Raw genomic sequence first — 25,856 nt, 5'->3', positions numbered from 1 at the left:
CAGCACCTTTTCTGATGATTGGGACGTTGAGACTATTAATATATGATGTCAGACTTAGAAATGTCTGCAAAATTTACAAATCATGAATACTTAGAAGGTTCATCAGATTATGAACAAATGTACTGTTATAATCACTAAGGTCATCATTTCTTGCATAAATCTGCAAACCCTAGAAATGTACTGAAATGTAACCAATGGGAACATTGCCCTCCGCCACCGAAGGATAGCTCAAAAACATTTTATGACAAATTTCCATACTTTTCAGGTTTTAATGTTTCAAATTAGAATCATTTTACTTTAAAAATCTTAATAGGACAGGAATGAAAAGTATGTTGACAAATACCAAGCACATTTATTCTGCGGCCTTTTATGCTCAGCTGTCTACTTTAGGCTTTGACTTTTGGAAAGACAACATTGAGACAAAACCTGTCTGGGGCACAAAAGACTGGCAGGTGCAGGGATTAGAAGCTTTATTTAGAGCCTGCATTATCCCAGAACAAATAATGTTTTTGAATGAAATTATTCAACAGACATCTTGTCTTGGATTAGCTAAGATAAAAGATTTAAACAAACCGTTCATATCTACACCTACACTGGACAGTAATAACACTACAGAAGGGGTGGTCGAAGTACGTACTATTTTGCTTCACAACAGAACAGATCCTGATTGGAATAAATGGTTAATCTGGCCCACAGACAAACAACTGTCAAGATAGATTCCTGAATAAGACACAAGGGTTCACATACACTAGGCCAGATCCAAGATATGTCCAGAGATAACATCCAGGGATAGTAACATCATACAGTGTGGGAAAACTATGCCTTGAGTGGCTACAAAAATCTACACTAAAGTAAGTAAAACAACACTTATCTTTACTTAAAGATGGCATTTATCTGAGGGACTTCTAACAAGGACCTACTAAACCGCGCCATAAACGTTTTATATACGCCGGTATCTATGCCCTTTATAATGAAGCGTGGAGATTATGCAAGCGGAGACTGCAGAACGAATACGGGAAATTTATCGTATTAATTTAGAGAAATCTCTCTCTGTAGTTGACAATGGGTTAACGACTCTGTCATCCAGAATATATTCTTTGGACAGCATAGTATCCTCTGCCATTGACATAATAAAGGACTTGGTCATGTTACAACATGGTCAGTCACAATTGCGTTCTATAATGTTATTGGGCTGGACGTTGCAAAACCTTCATTCAGGCTATGTGCCTTGGCGTCTAATCAACACCACGTCATTGTTTTCTGAATTTAACTTTACAGATAAACAAATCACACTGGCACAGAGGTGAGCAGACTATATGGTGCTGAGCATTGAAAAACTGGAAAGATTGCCATTAACTGTTTCTGAGAAACCAGGAACAGAATGGAAAATACACGGTACAATCACTCTGCCAGTAACAATTTTCCATTTTCAGTATTTCTTAAAAAGTATACCAGCAGGCGTATATGAAAGGTTGGGTAAAGAATACATCAAGACATCCTGGGATTTGCCTTATACACACAGATGTTGGAGTGGGGGGAAAGAAGTGTTTCTTAGTGGTATAAATTGCGAAAATGCACTAAGCGGTTCACTCCTATGTCAGGGTATTAATTTACACGGCCCTGCGATGGTTCCTTGAACAACTTATCCTGTCACCTGCAAGGATCTCCAGCTGCAGTGATTGATACACTTTTTAGGCAGCTTTCTAATGGAAGTTACATTATGTTGGATGATCACAGCTGCTGTGGCATGTTGCCGAGAACTCCCTATCTCGTAACTGTGTCAACCAGGGTCACTTGCTGTATGAAAGTACTGTTTCCTAAAACCAAGACAGACGGCGAGTCGCCATTATGGCTTTCACTGAAAATCTCTTCTATACGAATTGATACTTTAAGCAGAATGAAAGCCATTCTTTTACAAAAAACTGTGCCTCTGACCTCGGCCAAAGAAACGTATGATCTGCAAGTCGCAAGGACTTCTGCAGAGATGCGCACCCTATTAACTACAAACTGCCCTGTACATTTCTCAGAAATGTTAGGTCGTATCTTAAACATGTCTGATGCGAGCGGTATTGTACATGTATTTAAGACGATTTTTTTGGGACTGTTAGCACCCTTTGAAGCAGTCCTAGGCATATTTCCAAACTTCCTGCTACCTGTGTTTGGCTGACTGCCTCTTGTTTTGGGACTCGTAGCAGGGATACTATTTTTACTCCTTCTGCTCCGATATGGCAAGCCAACTCACCATCAACACCCAGATCATCTTGGAGAACACTCTCCTGGCAATGAAGTGTTGTGAACGCATGATACAAATACTGGGATTGACTTGTTTAAAAGATTTGAATAGCACGTGGTTTCTATCATTCAAACCAATCTGGCAAGATTGCATTTTACTTGTTCTATGATGCCTGCTATGTGGAGAAGAATGTGTGCTAGACATCTGTCTGGCACTCCCATCAGTCCTGCCAACGGAAGTTGATACTTTGCTTGAACCAGTAACGGCTCACGCCCCAAGGAGGCCATGGCCAATTTGGGCCCCGTGTAGTCTCCAGCGGCTACCAATTCTGATGACGGCATTCGTTGAGACCCACAGACGCAAAATACAGACGGTAAGATACGTTGAGCAACAGGCGCACAGGTACCATCTACTTCAAACATTGCTAAAGCGACTGACGGCGTTGCTTCTCATCTATGTGCGGTTAATCTTCTTAACGAGGTAGTCCAACTTTCACCTACAATAGTAGACAAATACTTTACAAACTAAGAAGATTTGATGTTTTCTCCTAAAAATAACACTGACTTTTGAAGTTGGCACACAGTGTTCTGAGAGACTCTGGATTCGACCTTCATTTTTTCAAAACAAGTTTCTAACTTTGGAACTCTATTTTTTCTATGATCAAGCTTTTGTTTCTCAAAATTAGTATTTTTTCGATTTTTGGCAAAAAGTAAATCTGCTTAAAGTAGAACTATTCATAGAGAACTAGAATTCTTTGAAGACTTCCAAGAGACAATATTTGACCTTGTCCACACTCAAACCGTTTATATATTCTGCCATGGAATGGTCTCAACTTTTTTTTCTGTATTTGAGAGCCATTTCATAAATGTATTTATGTGATTCATTCGGATAGCATTTTTCACATGTCATCTATATACTTTGAATGAAACATTGCTTTTAAATGCGTACAACACAAATGCTCTTTTCGTGTACAACCAATTCCAATGCATTTTTATGTATTTTGGGTGGGGTTTTAACACATCATGTTTAGATATGTTTTATGTGTTTAGAACTTAGTAATGTCGCACATAATAAAGTGGAGTGGGTGTTGTGTGGCGTTTTAGGCTCCGAGTGAATTTTCCTGATTCATGCCCTTATATAGGTACAATTCACATTGCCCTAATATAGGCATAGAAATCAAGCCCTTATTTAGGCATAGCCCACGCAGACCAAATACAGGCATGGCTACTTCCACCCATACCAAAAGTCACAGGGATTTCTTGGAAAATCGGCTTAAGCCGTTAGGGAACTTCCCCTTCCTTGAATATTGATTTGTCCAAGAACTCATGTACTTTGCAAAGAACGACTATTCCCTAGGGGTTCTTTCCTGACGTTATTATGCCCGACTTTACGTCAAACTATGGCGTTCCTAGACACCTTCAAGGTATGAATATACCTTCACTTGCTCTAGCAAGACACGGTGGTTCAGAGCAGTTCGACTATCTACTTGCCCGACGCAGCTCGTTACAGCAAGTGCCGAAGGAAGTGGTCCCTCCACCTGACGCACTGATCAAGAGGCTGCCTTTCTCTCGCCAAGAATCCAGCTCCAGTGTTTCCAAGCTCCCCTTGCGGGGTGTTGAGAAATCGAGTCCCGAGACAGAGATACCAGACCTCCTTCATTCTATCAAAGGTATGGAGCTTATTAGAACGTAGAGAATCTTGGATAGATTCTTGCAAAAGAATACTAAACCTATGCTACACAATACTTACTTCTTCCCTCGTAATAGACTTAGGTTAGGTACATTGGGGTAGGCGTATTTCAGAAAACACCAGTTGAGTATTCTAGTCAATGTTATTTATGTATGTATTTGTATATGGCTTAGAAACCATACAATGCTCTTACAGTATTATTTTATAATATTGTTCTCACTGTACGCACTATACTTTGCAGTCTGCATAACGATTATAACCGTTCACTTCTCTTGCATGAGAAAGAAGACTGTTCAATAAACCTTTTTATTGAAAACGCCCATCTTTCTATTTCTCTGCAACTCTGTAGAAACAAAGCATGCACGATTGACTGAGTGAAATACTTATTTTTTTGTTTCCGTGACTCTAGAGATATATTTCTTATTCTTGGGAAACAAAGTTGTCATGTTTATGCGGTTGTCAGAAACTAATCCCTTCTTGTGAATTCGAGAAAGTTTCTAGTGACCTCTGAGATAGCTGCAATTCACTATTAAGTTTAATATATTCGATAGAGACCTAGTCGACCTCAGTCCTACGTCTAATCTATAGGATATGTTATTCCAAAGCGCAGAGCCTATTGGGAATATAGGAACTACACTACAAGAGAGGAGATGCCCCAGAAAATAATTCTCCACAGTTTGCAGAATGTGAGTGTCAATGTAGCGCCAGATGTTACTTCCATAAGCAAAGGCTGAGATGCACCGTAGGGAATGGTTTAGTGCTCAGTCTAGATGCAAAATCGAAGACTGCTGAAATGCATCTAATCAACGAGAGATTTTTGATAGACCAAGTGAAATTCTTTTTGGTCAGACTAAAGCACCAAACAGGTAAACACAGACACTCTCACTATTTCAAAGCCCCAAATAAAAAGCTGACAAGGTTTAGTGGATTTGGGGCCATGATATGAGATTTATTAGAATTTCTAGAAAGATCCAGTGAGGACATAAGTTATTCAAAGGATTGCAACAGACCTTTGAAAACCAAGATATATGCAGGCTAACAGGACCACACTGTGGTGTAAACCGTAAAGCCACGGCAATGGCCTGCCGCTCACTATAGGTAGGTCCTAAGGGTCCTGAAGTAAAAACCTTTCTAGCTGGTTGATATATATCGTGAACAACAAGGAGTGAGGATACACCCCTGTCTAACCCCTCTCTAAACCTCAAAACTCACTATACATTGTCATTCATGTTCTTTCTTATAATAGAGGACACATCCTTGACCAGGTCACTTAGCAAAAGGACAATATCAATATCCACTTCTATGGATATAAACAGGGACCAGAGTCTGACAGTATTGACTCGATTGAATGCAGGTGTGAGGTCCATGAAAGCCATATGTAATCTCCCCTGCTTGACAACAACATATTTGTTTATAACTAGGTGTAGGTTCAAAGTGGTACAAAAGGGGGTGGTGGTGGACGGAGCATCTGAACCAATCAAACACTCACACCCAGTCAACAGATCTGGGTTTAATCCATCACTGTTCTTTAGCCCACTCTGCCACCCCAGTTCAGACATGGCCATATGCAAATCAGTCTGACCCTGTGCCTCATGGGAACAGTCCAGCACGAACTGCCAAGCCATGCCTTCCCTGGACCGGAAACAAGCTTCCTAGGACCGGTTTTTGGCATTACAGCCGTCTTCAGCGAGGCTTGCTTGAATCCAGTGGCAAAGTGAGCAAGGGACTCCCGTCTGAGCATACCCTGCCAACTTATGGTGAACAAAGCGGTACAAAAGGGGGTGGTGATGGACGGAACATCTGAACCAATCAAACACTCACACCCAGTCAACAGATCTGGGTTTAATCCATCACCGTTATTTAGCCCACTCTGCCACCCCAGTTCAGACATGGCCATATGCAAATCAGTCTGACCCTGTGCCTCATGGGAACAGTCCAGCACGAACTGCCAAGCCATGCCTTCCCTGGACCGGAAACAAGCTTCCTAGGACCGGTTTCTGGCATTACAGCCGTCTTCAGCCAGGCTTGCTTGAATCCAGTGGCACATTGAGCCAAGCTATCCTGGCTGAAGACGGCTGATAGCCAGAAACCGGTCCTAGGATGCTTGATTCCATCGAGGAAAGGCATGGCTTGGCAGTTCGGGCTGGACTGTTCCCATGAGGCACAGGGTCAAGACTGATTTGCATATGGCCATGTCTGAACTGGAGTTGGAGTAGCTTGGTGAGCAAAATAATGATGGATAAAGCCCAGATCTGTGACTGGGGGTGAATGTTTTGCCATTGTGCAACATTCTGTCCATCAGCTTGTGTGTGTATGTGTAAGTTCAAACATTAGTCCAGGGTGCTTCGTCTGGGCTTAAACCCATTTGGCAGGTTTGAGATGATCCTGTTGTGTTCCGCTCAAGATGAACGCAGGGTCAAAACCAGCCGTCCAATCACTTTAACTACTGAATATGAACAACTGTGCCCCTGCACTAACACAAAAGCGTACAATACCAAAATTTGTATATGATTGTAACATACAATAGTGACATATATAGTGACATAGCGCATCAATCTAAACAGTTGGTGGAGATACGTAATTCAATAAAAGTTCATCTATTGAGACGGGTAAGTCAATCAATAGTCTGTATTGGGTGTGTCCATTTTCTGTTTATTGTTCCGTTTTAAAAAAGCCAACACGTGTTTCATCGCAAGGAACAAATGCGAATCTTCAGGGCTGGAGAATGGCTTTATGGACAGGATGTGTTGATATGGAGTGGACACAAGAAAGGGCGCGATAGGACCGGTCAGGGCGTGGACCGGCTAACCAAAAATTTTTGTCTATTTGGCTTCAATGCAAAAGGGGTGTCTGCCACGGTAACGGCAGAAAACCAAGTATCGCGTTATTTTGTCAACAGTATCTGATGTGTGGATAAACACATCTTAGTAATAGGCAGGTTGAGTAGAAACCGGGAGGAGCGAGGTCCTTGTGGTTGCAGGGCGGGTGCGCTCGTGAACCACAAAGTGCCTTGTCCTGGCGGACGTAATTCCCCCTCTTCGAGTTTCCCGGCGCCGTGTTTCGTGAATTACGTATCTCCACCAACTGTTTAGATTGATGCGCTATATGTCACTATTGTATGTTACAATCATATACAAATTTTGGTATTGTACGCTTTTGTGTTAGTGCAGGGGCACAGTTGTTCATATTCATTGTTGACCAGTTTCTGGCCTTTCTGAGTGGTTGTGAGGTATTACCACTCGCCCTATTGCCTACACCTATTTTACTCTTGCTTGTCACTGTTTAGCGGTTAACAAGGCGTGCGCCCTGAAGTTCTGGTATTCCCAAAAAGACCTCAGCAGGTGCTCACACTTTAACTACTGAGTCAATTAACAAAATAGATGTATAACATTGTGGATCCCCTTTACCCCCCTTTTTTAAAACTGGCACTAAAATAGACTGTAATCAAGAGATGAGCAGACCGTTTTTAACTGTGGCATTCAGGACGTGAGTTAAGTAAAGGGGTCCATAGAGAGAGTTCTAATAGATACAGATCGACCGGCACTCTATCCAGACTGGACTACATCCTGACTCTTGTCTAGCCAAACAAGGGCCTCAGACACTTTCTCAAAAAAGAAGACAATATGTGATGTCCCCTCCAACAGACCTGATTCCTGATTAGGGGCATGGGTGCAGACGCAATTATAGACTCATTTGAGATGTTTAATACAATTGTCAAGCGAAATGTGGAGCATACTATGTGCCAGGATTTGTGTGTTAACAGAGAAAAGTTAATTTCCCAGAAAGAAGCACTCTAGCAGAGTGCACAAGCTTGGAGGAGTTGATCCCATGGTTCCGCTTTCAAAATCTTTTCTTCTGCTTAACAGCCCTTTTGATAGATCTGCCAACAAATTGTGATCTGACTTCTAACCCTAGGATGCGTTCTTAGTACCTTACCTAAATCCCCATGTGCCCAAAAACATCTCCTTTCAAATTATCTTGGGTGAGGGAGACTTCACTAGTTAATGCAGAACTCACTTTGGTACAAATAGTTCCAAAGGCAGTTAAAATGTCTTGGTCGCTGGACCCGTCATGGAGACACTTTTTTAAAATCTGTAATACAAGAGGCAATCAGATTGCTATGGGAAAAGTCTGGGGTTATTTTGAACCACTCCACCCTACATCCCCGTTCTTTGGGAGCTAAGAATTCACCCATCAAAAGGGGAAGGCTCTTGCTTTACAACCATAAATGGGTGAATAACAAGACAAAGTGATAAAATAAATTGCTGTAGATGGACCTCTCCAGATGAAAGTTGGATGTTGTAAGAGGGAGTAATCCGCTGGGTTCTTTGTGGAGATGCACTCCGAAATAAATTCATTCAGGATTATATTAAGAAATTCTCCATCCATTCAATGTTCTATGTGGGGAGCATCCACCAAAAACCAGTCCGTCCCGAAGCCAAAAAGGTCAGTCCCTCATCCTACAGGGGTATAGGTTGAAATTACCCACCAAAACACCAGGAGTAAATTGTGTGAATTCATCTATACACATATCTAAAACAAACTTGTAAGGCTGTCAACCTAAGACGGAGGACTTGTAAAAGTGACTAAGCATTATATGTATCAGATAGACATTTAACCCCTTCAGTGCTAATGACAAGGTTAACTCGTCATGGAGTTTCCATTGATTTCAATGGAAAGTCAATGGAAGTGCATCATGTGCCTTAGCAGCCAAGTGGTTAAGGAGAGAGCCAACTATTCCTGCAGGGTCTAAAATAACTACCACGCAGTCCTCATTGAAAACCTTCTGACCTTCTCCCATCCAATTGTTAGACCTGACACCCTTGGCGTGGTTTTCCCCCATCTTTTTGCCTCTGTCTACTGTATTTTTGATGCTGTGCTGGATTTCGTTTTTGCTGGTTTAGATGCTTTGGACAGTCTGCCACTGCTGATCAGTGCCAGAGTGTAAGTGCTCCCTATGTAAATTGTCATATTGATTGGGAATACCTGATTGGCATATTTGTATCACCATGAAGTCCCTAGTAAAGTGCACTGTGTGTGCCAGGGCTGGTGATGACAGATGCTACTAGTGGGCCTGCAGCGCAGATTGCGCCACCCACATGAGTAGCCCTAAAATGGTGTCTCAGGCCTGCCAGTGCAGGGCCTGTGTGCAGTCAGTGGACTGCCATGTCCGCCTGGCCAGTGTCCCCACTGGCTGGGCCTAACCCTTCCCTGTCTGTGCACATCAGTCACCCTTATGGAAGGCTCAAGGTACCCCCCTGGGCAGGGTGCAGTGTATGGGTAAGGTAGAGCATGTACTAGTGCAGGTCACATGCTCTGGTAGTGAGCAGCAGCCATTTTGTGTGCTCACTGCTGTAAGGTTGTCTTGCTCCATAGAATAACATGGGGGAGGCTGGTCCCATTGGAAACCAGCCTATCTTCTCATAGGAACAAGATGGGACATAAGTGATTGATATCCCTGAACTCAGAATTTAATAACAAATTTTTTAGGAAGGGTTGTTTTTAAATTCTGTGTTTGAGAATAGTACTTTTAGAAAGTGGCTGTTCTCTTGTCTAACCTTTCTGTGTGCCTGGGCCTGTTTGTGGATTGACTGTCTGGCCTGGGTGTGACAGGGGCTGCAGAGCCCCCAGGAGGTTGTCTGAGTCAGCCCGTGGATGAAAGGCAGCATCTGCTGCCAGGGAAGTGGGAGGAGATCACACCTGATAGTGACAGGGCTGTGCCTGCCTGACCACAATGCTGGCTCTGCCCCCCTGCTGGGCGACTGTCACCTCTGTCCCTGATACTGCGAGGAAGAAGGAAGCCAGGAAACCCCCAGTGCCTCAGCAACACCCAGAACTGGTTTAGACCGGGCTCAGGGCCCACTTGCACAAAGACTTCAAAGGACTTCAAAGACTTTTAGGGGTATAAGAGAAGGACCCCTGACAACAGAAAGATTAGATTCTACAATCAAGAGGGACCTCTGCTGGAAGAAGGACTGCTGAAGGGACTGAAGGAAGATTGCCTTGCTGTGTGCTTTAAGGGCTGACATACCCTGCTATCCAACTGAAGGAGAGGAGAAGAAGGGCTTTGCTGTGTGCTGTGCCCCCATCTGCTTGAACTACAAAGACTTTGCTGTGTGCTGTGTCTTCAACTTGAATCTCCAAGGGCCTGAGAAGAGCTGACCCCCTGTCTGCAACCCAGGGACATAAAGGTTGCCCTAGGACTACAAAACTCTGCTGTGCCCCCCAAAGCTGCTGTGTGCTGAAAAGATCGTGAACACTGTTGTTGGCCGTGTATCGCACTGGCTGCCCTCTGATCCGAGTGAGGGTGCCGCGCTGACCACACCTGCCGTGTTCCAGAGCTAGACGTGTTCATCGACACGTGTGGGGTGAAGATTGGAGGTTTGTAGGCCTTCCCCGTGCAGGACGCACTAAAAACAACTGTGTACCGCTTCACCGTCGCAGCCCGGGGTCAGTAAACCCCCGTCGAAGTGCCCCGTACCTGGCCGGTACCGACGCTGAAAAGACCGAGCCCGCTGCGCTCTGATTGGGCGAGAGGGCCAAGCCCCCTCACCAGCGCCGCGACGGGATTGGCCCGTGCGCCGTAGCATCATCAACAAGGCCGCGCTGTGGTTGGTTCGCGGCCCCGCATCAACAGGGGCTGGTCCCGGAAGCCGCACTGCCATTGGCTGACTCCCGGGTAAACACAGAGGCTCGTCGCAGGTGCCGTGACGTGATTGGCTGGTCCGGCGAAGTCTGAGGAGGAAGGGAGCCGTGCCCGCAGCGAGAAGGAGACCCGTCCTCGAGACCCGTCCTCGCCGCGGGAGCAACGCAAGTGTCGTCTGCCCCTGGCCTGAGTCCCGAAGAGCTGTGCTAGCTCCCCGCCGCTCCCTGGAAGTACTGAGAGCGGCGGAGAGCAGAAGGGACCGGCCGGGGCTAGGAACAAGCCTGTTCTGAGCGGGGCGGTGCGCCCGATGCTCCTGGAGAGGCGCGCTCGCATTGTGTGGGCCCGGTAGAGGGAAGGGCTGATTTTTAAACATAAATCACATGCGGGCATATGTGAACAGTGCATATTGAGGGCATTTCAGGAGCGGTAGCATTTCTACTGATGCCAAAGACTTGAGACTATTTTTCTTCATTGATAAGACCTTCCTACATTAAGCGCAACCATTAAGATTAAGTGCAACATTTTTCCTAAGAAAGTAATTATAGCATATTGTCGATTTTTACTGCTGCAAATAGATAAAAGATATATTTTTATAATATACCTACCTGTGTGGTCTCAGTTTGTGGTGGATTGGGGATTACTGTTGTGTTAAGTGCATTTATTATACACATTGCCTCAGAGATAAGCCTGTCTGCTCGTGCCAAGCTACCTAGAGGGTAAGCAGGGGTTATCTACTTTGTGTAATTCTTCACCCTGACTAGAAGCAAGGGTCCCTACTTGGTCTAAGGTACTTACCTCTGCCAATTAGAGACCCCCAGATCTAACATTGGTGCCAGCGGTGGGATTTTGAACTAATAATTGAATTGCACTTGACCTGCAGTGATTTCTTGAACATCACTAGTCTAGTTTAGCAGCACAGGTTGCGCAATATTTTTTCTTTTTGGTGAAACCTTTTTGTTGAAAAGGTTAGGAAGCATCATGTCTCAGAAAGCAGCAAGCGTGAGAGTAGAGTTGGAATTTGAAATTCAGGAGTTGTTCAACTACAAAAAGGAGCAACTGAAGCAATTCTGCAAACAGCTTGGATGCCCAGTGAAGGGCAGCGCAAACAAGGAGGAGCTACAGAAAGCTCTGAGGGCCTGGTGGGAGGCCAAACATGGTGATCCAGAAGAGGTTATTGGAGAGGGAGGCACACAGGAGAATGCTTTTGTATCCGGGGATTTGCCAGTGAGGAGGCCAGCGTCTAGGGTTGGCAGCAACCACTCCAGTGGGATCATTTCTCCAGAGGAGCTGGAAGATAATCAGAGAGCTAGGGCCCATGAGATTGAGCTTTTTAAACTCAAAGCCCAAGCAGAAGAGAGGAGACTGCGCCTTGAAACTGAGAAAGAGGCGGAGGAGAGAAGAAATGCTCTCGCTTTGGAGGAGAAGAAACTCCAGTTAGCTTATGAGTTGAGCATGAGGGAGCTGGACATTAAATCCAAACAGGTGGAGTCCAGTTCTAATGGTGGCAGCGCACAACCAGTACAGGTGGGTAAAGTATCCATACCAAAAGATCTGGTACAGAATTATCAGAGGGGTGAGGATATTTATGCGTGGTTTAGATCGTATGAACTTGCCTTGAAGATGAATGAAGTGCCTGAGAAGAATTGGGGGGCAGGTTTGTGGAAGCATTTTGAGGCCTCTGGGAGGGATGTCTTGGCACCCTTAGAAGCAGCAGGTACTTTATCCTACCCCGCTATGAAGGAGGCTTTGTGCCTCAGGTATGGGCTCACTCCAGAACAGTACCGCCAGAAGTTTAGGAACTTCAAGAAGCTTGACTCTGGTACTTGGGTGGAGTGTGTGAGTATGTACACGTGTGCACTGGAAGGTTGGATAAAGGGCTGCAAAGTTACTGATTATGTGGGGTTGTGTCACTTGATTAGTTGGGAGCACTTGAGTAGTTTATGTGTTCCAGAGCTGCACCAGCATCTTTTAGACAGCAAGTTAACTGATCCCAGTGAGCTTGCTAAAGAGGCGGAACGCTGAACTAGCACCAGGGTCCACAAGGGGGTGGTAAGTACCCCAGCCAAAGCAGGACAACAGGTCCCCGCATACTTGCTATGCATGTAGGGAGGTGGGGCACATTGCCCCCAAATGTCCAAAGAAAACCTCAGCACCCACTGGTGCTCCAACTCCTGCGTTAGCCAGTGTAGTTTTGGGAGGGGATTTGATTTCCAGTGGGGAGGAGGGGTTAGCAGTGATGACCCTTGTCTCTTTAGGAGACCAAGAGATGGCCCAGGAAACCTTGCTGCCCCAAAACACTAAGAAATACGGGCAGAAGGTGACCATCAATGGACAGGAAATAGAGGCTCTGAGAGACACAGGGGCCAGCGTGACATCTGTCAGGTGTCAGTGGGTGTCTGAAGAGCAAATCATTCCCAAGGTACTCCGGCCTGTGGTGACGTCTGACAGTTCAGTTCGCCTCTGCAAGGTGGCAAATGTTTCATTTGAATGGGGAGGAGTCTCCGGTATTTTGGAAGTTGTAGTAAGTGATGCCTTGCCTGTAGATTGTCTATTAGGTAATGACCTGGAGAGATCTTCATGGAAAGAGGTGGAGCACAGAACTCATTTGGAAATGTTAGGTTTGCCTTCGTGGATCTGTGTGACCACCCGTGCAATGGCAGCCAGTGAGGGCGGATTAGCAGAGCTGGAACCTGGAACAATGGCCCAGGGACCTGCCAAGAGAGGAAGGGGTAGAGGGCGCGGGAAACCAGCCCCCACCGTTCCCACGGTCCAGGAGGAAGCAGACCCTGAGGGGGATGCCATGGAACCTACAGGGGAGCAGGTGGGCGAACTGGGGGAATTGCCTGAGCTGTCCCAGTGGCAGCAAGATGGTGGTCCTTCCAGGGAGGAATTCTGCCAGGCTCAGAAGGAGTGGCCTTCTCTCATTGGTGTGCGGCAGCAGGCTGCAGACCAGGCAGCAGGCCTGGGGTCCAAGGAACAATTGATTACTGGGAGGATGACTTACTTTATAGTTAGCCTAAGTTCGCTGACCCCGGTGCAGCCCGTGTGCTGGTAGTACCCGAGCGCTTCAGGAACTTCCTACTGGGTCTGGCTCATGACGTGCCTCTCGCAGGACATCTGGGGCAAGACAAGACACAGGCTTGTCACCCATTTCTACTGGCCCCAGATGAAGAAGTACGTCTCTGCCTTTTGTAACTCTTGCCAAACTTGTCAAGCCAGTGGCAAGAGCGGAGGGAAGTGTGTGGCACCCCTTCAACCCTTTCCTGTGGTGAGCACCCCTTTTGAGCGGGTGGGCATTGACATCGTGGGGCCCCTGGACCCCAAGACAGCCTTAGGCAACAGGTTTATCCTGGTCTTGGTGGACCATGCCTCTCGGTACCCGGAAGCCATCCCGCTCAGGACAGTCACAGCCCCCGTGGTGGGCCGTGCCTTGATGGGAATCTTTTCCCGTGTGGGGTTCCCCAGAGAGGTGGTCTCTGACAGGGGGACAAACTTCATTTCTAAGTACATGAAGTCCCTCTGGGAGGAGTGTGGGGTGACATACAGATTCACCACTCCTTACCACCCTCAAGGAAATGGGTTGGTTGAAAGATTCAACTGCACATTGAAGGGCATGATTATGGGCCTGGAAGAGCCCATGAGGCGGAAATGGGACGTCTTGTTACCATGCCTGTTGTTTGCCTACAGGGAGGTGCCTCAGAAATCCTTAGGGTTCAGTCCCTTTGAGTTGCTGTATGGCCACCCTGTCAGAGGGCCTCTCACTCTGGTGAAGGAGGGGTGGGAGAAATCCCGTGGGAAAACCCCTCAGGATGTGTTCAGCTATGTGCTGGCCATTCGCAACCAGACCAAGCGCTTCAGGAAGCTCGCTCAAGAGAACCTGGAGGCTAGCCAGGAGGAAATGAAGAGATGGTATGACCAGAACACTTCTCTGGTTGAGTTCCACCCTGGTCAGAAAGTGTGGGTGATGGCGCCGGTGGAGCCTTGTGCGCTCCGTGACAAGTGGACCGGGCCATATGAGGGGGTGGAGCGCAAGAGCGAGGTAACCTACTTGGTTAACCTGAAGACTCCCAGGCAGCCCCTGAGAGTGCTGCATGTGAACCGCCTCAAACCCCACTTTGAGAGGTCTGAAGTGACTATGCTCATGGCTACAGATGCTGGAGGGGAGGAGGATAGTGATCCTCTCCCTGACCTCCTGGCAGTCAAGGAGCAAGATGGGTCAGTGGATGGTGTGGTCCTCTCGCCCACCCTGACCCCAGAGCAGCAAAAGGACTGTCGCCAAGTCTTGGGTCAGTTCGCCCCCCTGTTCTCCCTGACCCCAGGTGTCACCAAATGGTGCGTCCACGATGTGGACACTGGAAATAGTCTGCCTGTGAAACAGAAGTTTTACAGGGTGGCTGACAAAGTCAGAGCTAGCATCAAGGAAGAAGTTTCCAAGATGTTGGCACTGGGGGTAATTGAGCCCTGCAGCAGCCCCTGGGCTAGCCCAGTGGTCTTAGTGCCTAAGAAAGCTGCTACCCCCGGTGGCCCCCCAGAACTCCGGTTCTGCGTGGACTACCGTGGGCTCAATGCGGTCACCAAGACTGACGCGCACCCCATCCCCAGAGCTGATGAGCTGGTGGATCGGTTGGGAGCTGCCCAGTACCTGAGCACCTTTGATTTGACTTCAGGGTACTGGCAGATTGCCTTAACTGAGGAGGCCAAGGAGAGGTCAGCATTTTCAACGCCAGAGGGGCACTTCCAGTTCCGTGTCATGCCCTTTGGGTTGAAAAATGCCCCTGCCACATTCCAGAGACTGGTCAACCAGGTATTAGCCGGGCTGGAGGATTTCAGCGCAGCATACCTGATGACATTGCTGTGTTCAGCTCCACTTGGGAGGAACACCTGCAACACCTCTGCGCAGTGTTGAAGGCTCTGCAGAAGGCATGCCTTACTATCAAGGCCAGTAAGTGCCAGATAGGGCTGGGATCTGTGGTGTACTTGGGACACCAGGTGGGGAGCATCCAGGTGGCGCCCCTACAGGCAAAGATTGATACCATTCTGGCTTGGGAGCCCCCCAAGACTCAGACTGAGGTGAGAGCCTTTTTAGGTCTCACCGGGTATTACAGACGGTTTGTCAAAGGTTATGGCACCATTGTGGCCCCTTTGATAGAGCTGACATCTAGAAATCAGCCAAGGAAAGTGAATTGGACTGAGGCCTGTCAAACTGCTTTTGACACCCTCAAAGCTGCCATGTGCACAGCACCGGTGCTTAAGGCACCTGACTTTTCCAGTGAGTTCATTGTGCAAACTGACGCTTCAGAGCAAGGCGTGGGAGCAGTACTCTCACAAATCAATGATGAGGGCGGAGACCAACCAGTGGCTTTCATTAGCAGGAGGCTACTCCCCAGGGAAAGAAATGGAGTGCCATTGAAAGAGAAGCTTTCGCTGTGGTCTGGGCTCTGAAGAAGCTGAGGCCCTACCTGTTTGGGACTCACTTCCGTGTTCAGACCGACCACAGGCCCCTCAGATGGTTAATGCAGATGAGGGGTGAGAATCCAAAACTGTTGAGGTGGTCCATTTCCCTACAGGGGATGGACTTTACGGTGGAGCACCGCCCTGGTACAGAACACGCCAATGCTGATGGTCTGTCCAGATTCTTCCGCCTTAGTGATGAGGACTCCCAAGAGGTTGGGTAGTTCTCCCCACTTTCAGCTGGAGGGGACACGTGTTAGACCTGACACCCTTGGCGTGGTTTTCCCCCATCTTTTTGCCTCTGTCTACTGTATTTTTGATGCTGTGCTGGATTTCGTTTTTGCTGGTTTAGATGTTTTGGACACTCTGCCACTGCTGATCAGTGCCAGAGTGTAAGTGCTCCCTATGTAAATTGTCATATTGATTGGGAATACCTGATTGGCATATTTGTATCACCATGAAGTCCCTAGTAAAGTGCACTGTGTGTGCCAGGGCTGGTGATGACAGATGCTACTAGTGGGCCTGCAGCGCAGATTGCGCCACCCACATGAGTAGCCCTAAAATGGTGTCTCAGGCCTGCCAGCGCAGGTCCTGTGTGCAGTCAGTGGACTGCCATGTCCGCCTGGCCAGTGTCCCCACTGGCTGGGCCTAACCCTTCCCTGTCTGTGCACATCAGTCACCCCTATGGAAGGCTCAAGGTACCCCCCTGGGCAGGGTGCAGTGTATGGGTAAGGTAGAGCATGTACTAGTGCAGGTCACATGCTCTGGTAGTGAGCAGCACCCATTTTGTGTGCTCACTGCTGTAAGGTTGTCTTGCTCCATAGAATAACATGGGGGAGGCTGGTCCCATTGGAAACCAGCCTATCTTCTCATAGGAACAAGATGGGACATAAGTGATTGATATCCCTGAACTCAGAATTTAATAACACATCTTTTAGGAAGGGTTGTTTTTTAATTCTGTGTTTGAGAATAGTACTTTTAGAAAGTGGCTGTTCTCTTGTCTAACCTTTCTGTGTGCCTGGGCCTGTTTGTGGATTGACTGTCTGGCCTGAGTGTGACAGGGGCTGCAGAGCCCCCAGGAGGTTGTCTGAGTCAGCCCGTGGATGAAAGGCAGCATCTGCTGCCAGGCAAGTGGGAGGAGATCACACCTGATAGTGACAGGGCTGTGCCTGCCTGATCACAATGCTGGCTCCACCCCCCTGCTGGGCGACTGTCACCTCTGTCCCTGATACTGCGAGGAAGAAGGAAGCCAGGAAACCCCCAGTGCCTCAGCAACACCCAGAACTGTTTTAGACCGGGCTCAGGGCCCACTTGCACAAAGACTTCAAAGGACTTCAAAGACTTTTAGGGGTATAAGAGAAGGACCCCTGACAACAGAAAGATTAGATTCTACAATCAAGAGGAACCTCTGCTGGAAGAAGGACTGCTGAAGGGACTGAAGGAAGATTGCCTTGCTGTGTGCTTTAAGGGCTGACCTACCCTGCTATCCAACTGAAGGAGAGGAGAAGAAGGGTTTTGCTGTGTGCTGTGCCCCCATCCGCTTGAACTACAAAGACTTTGTTGTGTGCTGTGTCTTCAACTTGAATCTCCAAGGGCCTGAGAAGAGCTGGCCCCCTGTCTGCAACCCAGGGACATAAAGGTTGCCCCAGGACTACAAAACTCTGCTGTGCCCCCCAAAGCTGCTGTGTGCTGAAGAGATCGTGAACACTGTTGTTATGTTATGTTATGTTATGTTATTTGGAATTTGTCAAGCGCACGGTCACCCAGAGGTTTCATGGCCGTGTATCGCACTGGCTGCCCTCTGATCCGAGTGAGGGCGCCGCGCTGACCACGCCTGCCGTGTTGCAGAGATCGACGTGTTCATCGACACGTGTGGGGTGAAGATCGGAGGTTTGTAGGCCTTCCCCGTGCAGGACGCACTAAAAACAACTGTGTACCGCTTCACCGTCGCAGCCTGGGGTCAGTAAACCCCCGTCGAAGTGCCCCGTACCTGGCCGGTACCGACGCTGCAAAGACCGAGCCCGCTGCGCTCTGATTGGGCGAGAGGGCCGAGCCCCCTCACCAGGGCCGCGACGGGATTGGCCCGTGCGCCGAAGCGTCATCAACAAGGCCTCGCTGTGGTTGGTTCGCGGCCCCACATCAACAGGGGCTGGTCCCGGGAGCCGCACTGCCATTGGCTGACTCCCGGGTAAACACAGAGGCTCGTCGCAGGTGCCGCAACGTGATTGGCTGGTCCGGCGAAGTCTGAGGAGGAAGGGAGCCGCGCCTGCAGCGAGAAGGAGACCCGTCCTCGAGACCCGTCCTCGCCGCGGGAGCAACGCGAGTGTCGTCTGCCCCTGGCCTGAGTCCCGAAGAGCTGTGCTAGCTCCCCACCGCTCCCTGGAAGTACTGAGAGCGGGCGGAGAGCAGAAGGGACCGGCCGGGGCTAGGAACAAGCCTGTTCTGAGCGGCGCGGTGCGCCCGATGCTCCTGGAGAGGCGCGCTCGCATTGTGTGGGCCCGGTAGAGGGAAGGGCTGATTTTTAAACATAAATCACACGCGGGCATATGTGAACAGTGCATATTGAGGGCATTTCAGGAGCGGTAGCATTTCTACTGATGCCAGAGACTTGAGACTATTTTTCTTCATTGATAAGACCTTCCAACATTAAGCGCAACCATTAAGATTAAGTGTAACATTTTTCCTAAGAAAGTAATTATAGCATATTGTCGATTTTTACTGCTGCAAATAGATAAAAGATATATTTTTATAATATACCTACCTGTGTGGTCTCAGTTTGTGGTGGATTGGGGATTACTGTTGTGTTAAGTGCATTTATTATACACATTGCCTCAGAGATAAGCCTGTCTGCTCGTGCCAAGCTACCTAGAGGGTGAGCAGGGGTTATCTACTTTGTGTAATTCTTCACCCTGACTAGAAGCAAGGGTCCCTACTTGGTCTAAGGTACTTACCTCTGCCAATTAGAGACCCCCAGATCTAACACCAATCAACACGCCCCACAATCTTTACATGATTAAACCGAAATGGGTTGGCCCCCACTCGCCCATTACAGCAATGGACACATTTGTTGATTAACTGCTGTGTGGGTTCATACACTCCCTCCTTCAGCTGCAATACATTCACCAATTTAATTGAATAAGCGCTGCAATGATAATCTTTTAAATTGTCTATGAGGTCCAATACTATCTCCATTAGTTCTAAATGTGCCCTTGGGAGCCTGTCTATAGCTCAAAATGGGTGAAGTAGGAAGAGCTGATGACCCTTCACCAATGGGGATAAAACTGCAAGGATTCAGACATGGGGGGAAACCTAGTTGCATATGTTCAATAACAATCCCTCTAATATTAACGTTATGTGAAGCCACTAATTTGGTACCCTCAGGTCCATTGCCCTTGGTCACTGCAGGGGAGACTGAATCAGTAACATTGCTGAATACAGAGTAGTTGCCCTTTGAGGCAAATGCAGAGTTCCTAACAGAGTCAGCTTAGTCCCTCACACCACTCAGACCTTTCTCGATGGTGGAAAATCTTTGATGGATAGGCTTTAAGAATTCCTGTAGTAAAGATTCAACTTTAACATAATTAGATGTCTGTAGAGTGTCCAGATGTGAGGGTAGTAACAAAAGTTGCACCCCAACAGTATGTGAGTCTGAGGTTTCTGTACTTATTCAGCTCCTACCTGACACTTTGATGCCAGTTTGCTGTTGCCAGTAACCTTTTTGGTCGGAGGAGGTCTCTTTTTCTTTTGGCAGACTGGTGGAGTCAACTCTAGGAGAGGTTCCTCTAAAGGGCGGTGGACCTCTGCAGCTAAAATAGTGCGCGTATGATCAATTCTCAAACTAGATGTAGGCTTGTCATGGTTAATAGTAACAAATACAGCAGATAGGTTGCCGATGTCTTATGTAATAATACGTTTAGACCTTATCAGGCAACTGCCACTACTCCCTAGTTCCTCCTTGATTTAGGATATTTCATCTTTTAATGCCGCTACTGAAGAGGTTAGAAAATACATAATGGAGGAGTTTTTATGCTTAGTTAGGTTGGTGTGATAAGTCGCCATGGAAATATGTATCCTTTTTCTCATATTAGGCTACAGTCCTGATGTGAAAAAAGTGAGAAGAAAGAGACAGGACCCAGCCCAGCCTCATTCAGGCACAGACGTACCCGCTCTTTCCTCGGGCATGCACTCGGCGCGTCCTGCGATGCATGCTATGCAGGATTTTATAAAGTGCCTGCTCAGTGCCGGTGATGCAGCCCTGCCTCTCAAAGATCTGGTGGAAACACGGGGGACAAAGTCCCAGCCCCCAAGTGTCCTTCCGGGCAACCATCACCACAGACTATGCAGAAATTTATAAAGCGCCTGCTCATCACTGGTGATGCGGCCACGCCTCGCAAAGATCCAGTGGGAATATGGGGGTCTGAGTCTCTGCCCCCCAAGAGTCCTTCCAGCATCATTCAACCACTGCCCAGTTGGAGAGGAAGGAGGGAACATAATATCTGACTGCTGCACTAGTTAGAGACTCCAAGAACAACAGAGTCCTCAATTGGATTGAAAGAAAAAAAAGAACAGACTTCTTTAGTTTCAGAGACGTTGGGCCCAAATATTGGGAGCATTAAGGTTGAATAATGTGTGGAATTGGTTTTTTAATTTAGTTCCTTTTGCTTGTTAATTTATAGTGTGCAGACCTCAATAAAAAGCAACCAGACTATTTTTGACATGTGTACACATGGATCAGTAAAAAATGAGGAGAAACAAGGTCTTAGTCTGAAATGATAACTTAAAATGAAAGGCTTTCAAAGCCTAGTGGATGGTAAGAAAAGGAAGGATTTTGTGACACCTCCGAGGGTGAGTAACCAAGTTTTGGAGCAAAGGAGAAGAATGCCTGACTAAGTCAGTGGCAGCTGGTGGGAGGGGATTCTTGTTTACATAACTTCAACAGTGAGGGAAAAGGTACTGAATATCACATTTGGAGGAGATAGAAAAGGATAACGAGATAGACTCAGGGGCCAAGGTTCAGGTACTATTTTCTTATAGACCTTGAAACCACTTTCAGTTGTTGATAGCTTATTTTTTAAAACAATGGATGGAAGCAGACAAACATATTGATAAATACGTTTTGAGTATACTGTACTACTTTAAAAGTGTAAACATAAGAGATTATAAAAGGTACCACCAAAGATTACAAAAAAGGTCAAAAGTTGGTTATACATCTGTTAAACTGTAACTGACGATTCTCGTGATGCATTGATGAAGGCAGTTGCCTCTGGGAGACAGAGCTCTGCATAACATGTGAGTTCAGACAATAAAGTTTGTTGTGAAAAAAAAAAAGTTGGCTATAGGGTACAGCTGAAACACACCTAAATAGTGTAGATACATGTCAGCCCCTGAAATAGTAGAGGCCCTACCCCCGGGCTATGAAATTTCTCGCCTTGATAGAGTAGGAGGCATAGCAAATATTCACGAGGCGCAGTTAGGATGTAGGACATCCCCCGTTAATATTGTCAAATCTGAGGCATTCAGTTTTCTAATTTCTCTTTCCGCGACTTGTTCTTTTTCAGGGGGATTGATTTACAGACCCCCAGGACCATGTGGGCAGTTTCTAGAATCAGCCCCAGAGCTGGTGGCAAGCATGCTCATTGAGAAGAGTGCCATTACAGTGTTAGGCGACTTTAACATCCACCTGGATTATCTCAATGATCCTACAGCAAGGAGATGTCTAGCTGACATGGAAGCTTTAAAGCTTTAACAATTTGTACCGTCGGCCACCCATGAGAAAGGCTACCTCTTAGACCCTATATTCTCAAATGACCCGAGACTGAAGGTACGAGATCACATATGGATGCCATGGACTGACCATGCCCTGATCCCACTGCATCTTCTGATACCTCTGGTAGGGGAACAAAAAAAAGAACACACAATAGTAGGAAGCAAATGGCCCAGGACAGTTCCGGAGGCCTGGATCTGCGACCTGGAGTACTCTATGCCTCCAGACACAAAAGATCCAGAAGAGGCATATGGCAACTGCCGTGCATGGATCAATAGCTCGACTGACAGGAATTTTAGGAAACCAGGCCCTCTAACTCACAAGAATTCGAATAGATCCTCTTGGTTCTCACCTATGCTGGTTGCACAAAAAAAAAACTGTCAGAGATTGGAGGAAGTCTTATGACCCTGAACTAAAAAGATCTTACAAAATAGCTATACAGCTCTATCATAAGAGCATTATGAAAGCTCAGGCTGTCTTCTATGAAGGAAAAATAGCAAAATCCTTCAACTCTTATAAGGAGCTCTTTAAAATTGTTAAAGCACTTACCACCATAGAACAGGGAGTAATTAGCCCTCAATATCCTAAAGAAAGGTGCAATAGGTTGCCCACTTTCTTTGAAAGTAAAGTGGAAAATATCTACACGTCTCTTTCCCCCTAACCCAACGATGACTTTAGGAGCTCCACCAAACCCTTCTAATGAATCACAAAGTGAGCATAGGGAACCAGCTCACTTGACAGCACCTGCTGTTATGTCCATTCCGCCGGTAAATACAGACAATATATCTTCTCTACAACAGAAAATTAAGTCAGGTTCCCGACTGGACCCAGCCATACCGCACATCCTTGTACAGGGGGGAAAACCCATGCTCACCCAACTATGCAACCTAATTAACCTCTCCTTTGAAAAAGGCAAAGTGCCCAGAGAGTGGAAACATGCAATCATTAAGCCTCTGCTGAAAAAAACACATCTGGACCCTGCTGACCTATCAAATTATCGCCCAATATCGCTACTGGCCATAAAGGGAAAGATGGCAGAAAAGCAGGTGAACACCACAATCTCTAATTTACTCGAAAACAATAGCGTTATTAATCAGACCCAGATGGGGTTTAGACCTAAACATAGTACTGAGTCAGCCCTGTTGGTGGTCACCGAAAAACTCAAGTCTATCCTTGACCAAGGAAGAACTGCGGCTGTGGTACTCTTAGATTTGAGTGCCGCTTTTGATACGGTAGACCACTCAGTTCTGACTTAGAGGTTGGAAAACGTTGGAATTGAGGGAACAGCGAAGCAATGGGTGGCATCATTCCTGAGCGACAGCTCCTCCCAATGTATGGAGGCCGGATTTAAGTTAGACTCCCTCTCAGTACCATGGGGAGTCCTGCAGGGTTCCTCCCTGAGTCCGACTGTTTTTAATATTTACCTTAGTCCTTTGGCCCATATAATACAGGAATTCGGCATTTCCATTGTGTCATATGCAGATGACATGCAACTAGTGTTTACAATCTCAGACTCTCTTAACTCAGATCACCGGCAACTTCTTCCCTGCCCCAAAAAAATTGGATCATGGATGTCGAACTGTAGGCTCAAGTTGAACGGGGATAAAACAGAACTGATGATTCTGGGTAACAACTTCAATCCTCGATTAGAAATCCTCTGGCCAGCAAGTTGGGGGCCATCCCCTGCCCCCAAAGCAGCCATAAAAAACCTAGGCATGTGGCTGGACCAGAATTTAACTATGGAGGTACAAGCTAAAAAATTGTCTGGGATTTGTTTTGGGATGTTACGTCTGATTAGGAAAATCATATCCCTACTCCCAGAGGATGCAAGGAGAACCATAGTCCAGGCCTTAGTTATATCGAGACTGGACTACGGCAACTCTCTCTTTCTGGGATCTCCTAAATACGTAACAAACAGACTACAAATTGTTCAGAATGCCACTGCTCGACTGCTTCTGAGCATACCCTGACGTCAACTAGTCAAATCAGGATTGAGGGAATTGCACTGGCTTCCGATCCAAGCAAGCCAGAATCAAATTTAAGTCTTTAAGTCTTGCCCATCGAGCCATGTATGGGAGGGGCCCTGCCCTTATCCAAAAGCTGGTTGCTCACTATTCGCCCCACCGGCATCTCAGATCAGTTCAAAATTTCTGATGAAAGCGGTTACAATCAAAAGAGCCAGATGGGGTGAAAGATTCTTCACCCATCTGGTACACACGCTCTGGAACGGCCTAGACCCGGAGCTCCGACTCACTGAAAATGAAGCCTCCTTCAAAAAAAGTCTTAAGACATGGCTTTTCCCGTTGGACGGAGTTTTGACTGCCTTTACCTCTGAATCCCCCGAATGCTGAGATGCCCAAGAGTAGTCACGCACTTTACAAATCCCATAAACATAAGCATACATTCTCAAATGACAAGAAAGCTCAGGGACCTTCTCAGTATTGGTGTTGCCCACACACAGAGACACCAACTAACAACGCTTCAGTCATCGAATACATGTATGGTGCTAGATATCATTAAACATGAGAAATACTCACATGTGACAGAAGTGCCATCGAAGACCCAGTCGCAACAGCAATGAGTGATTCCTGAAATCCAGTAACCAGAAGCTATAAATAAACATATGCGATAAATAGGTGAGAAAACACTTGACACAAAAGAGAGAGACTGACACAAGGAATGATAACAGGACAGCAACATTATATTCGACGCTGAAACACATCTCTTCTGTTATACTACTTTAAAGAGTGAGATTGAGGCAAACCAGGAACAAGAATTAATCTTGGCACTCAGGCTCAAACCTTGATACTGAACTGAAGAAGAATGAGAAACAACAAAGAAGTCTATACTCAGCATCAGAAGAAGCACAGGAAATTGACAAGGCCAGCTATTTCACAGCATATCCCGCTTAACAAAAGTAGAGCTGTCTGTCCTAAAGGCAAGGTGACATACATCCTTTCGTCAAGGAGGAGGGACCACCTCGATGTTGTCTCAATTACCTGTTACAAAATCCTAATGTCCCAAATGAGCAATTCAATGTCTTGGCTTTGATGTCAGTATTTTAAGGTGAGGCAACAACTGAACAAGTGAACTCCCAGGTACTTTCATGAGCATCTACTACACTTGAGAAAAAGATATTCCACTTAAATTTTGATCTAAAAATGCCATCTGCTCCGAATATCGTCGTTAAAATGTTGTGACTAAAGATATCAATTGTAAGTATATTTGCTTTCATTTTTTTATAGTAATGTCCAATTTTAAAATAAAATATCTATAATATCTTTCTATCATGTTGTTTTTATCGTATTATGTTTTTATTTTGTCAATTATGTTGCTCTGAAACATTCTCAATGAATTAAAAAAAACTATTAAAGTAAGATATACTTTTTGGGGGTTTATTAAGTGGGAACGGTTTATTTTTATTATGTATTAGTTTGTTTGTTGATTAATATTAAAATATGTAACTTTTTATTGTTATTTATTTGCGTACATGTTTAACATTTATTAGTAAGTATGTATTACATTTTCAATTTGGCTTGAAAGGCTTATTTGTGGATTGTGCGAGTAGTTTTTAAATAAAATATATAAATACATTTTTTTATGAGTGGACTAATTATGCACATTTTTATTGAAAATTATTATTTGTACGGGTAATTAATTTTTAATGAGAACACTGTTTATGATTTTTTAAATGTTTTGTTAACTTTTTATTTGGGCATATTGGGGTTTGGTTGAGAAGTGTTAATTTTAAAGTATTTATTAATTAATGGTAACTATTTAATATGTGATTTAGCCACACATTGACAGCATTGATGCAACAGAGTGGTAACACCATATATTACACAAACCCCAACGGCAATGTCAAACTAACAATTTGACAGGAGAGAGGAGAGTGATCTCAATGATTGAGGAAAGATCATAAAAGTGTCAATTTAAGGATAATCTATAACCCCAACCGTACTGACCGCAGCATCTAAATCCAGCCCAGCCCACATTTGTCCTCAATGTTACCTTGCAGGATTCCTTGCGACAAGGGACAGCTCTAAACTGTAAATATCCAAGAACTGCTTAAA

General features: G+C 46.1%; 1 protein-coding gene across 5 annotated transcripts in view; it reads right to left on the bottom strand.

Annotated features, from left to right (window-relative positions):
* LOC144754853 (uncharacterized) overlaps nucleotides 1–25,856 on the bottom strand; it is a 979,506-nt gene that overhangs the window by 385,041 nt on the left and 568,609 nt on the right. For all 5 annotated transcript variants that reach the window (XM_078643112.1, XM_078643111.1, XM_078643113.1 and 2 more), the window contains one exon: nucleotides 24,321–24,392. In XM_078643112.1, coding sequence (XP_078499238.1) covers nucleotides 24,321–24,392 — 72 coding nt within the window. The remainder of the gene's footprint in view (nucleotides 1–24,320; nucleotides 24,393–25,856) is intronic.

This window comes from Lissotriton helveticus, chromosome 5_1, assembly GCF_964261635.1.
Source record: "Lissotriton helveticus chromosome 5_1, aLisHel1.1, whole genome shotgun sequence".
Classification (NCBI taxonomy): Eukaryota; Metazoa; Chordata; class Amphibia; order Caudata; family Salamandridae; genus Lissotriton; species Lissotriton helveticus.
This window is presented reverse-complemented; position numbering and strand designations above follow the sequence as displayed.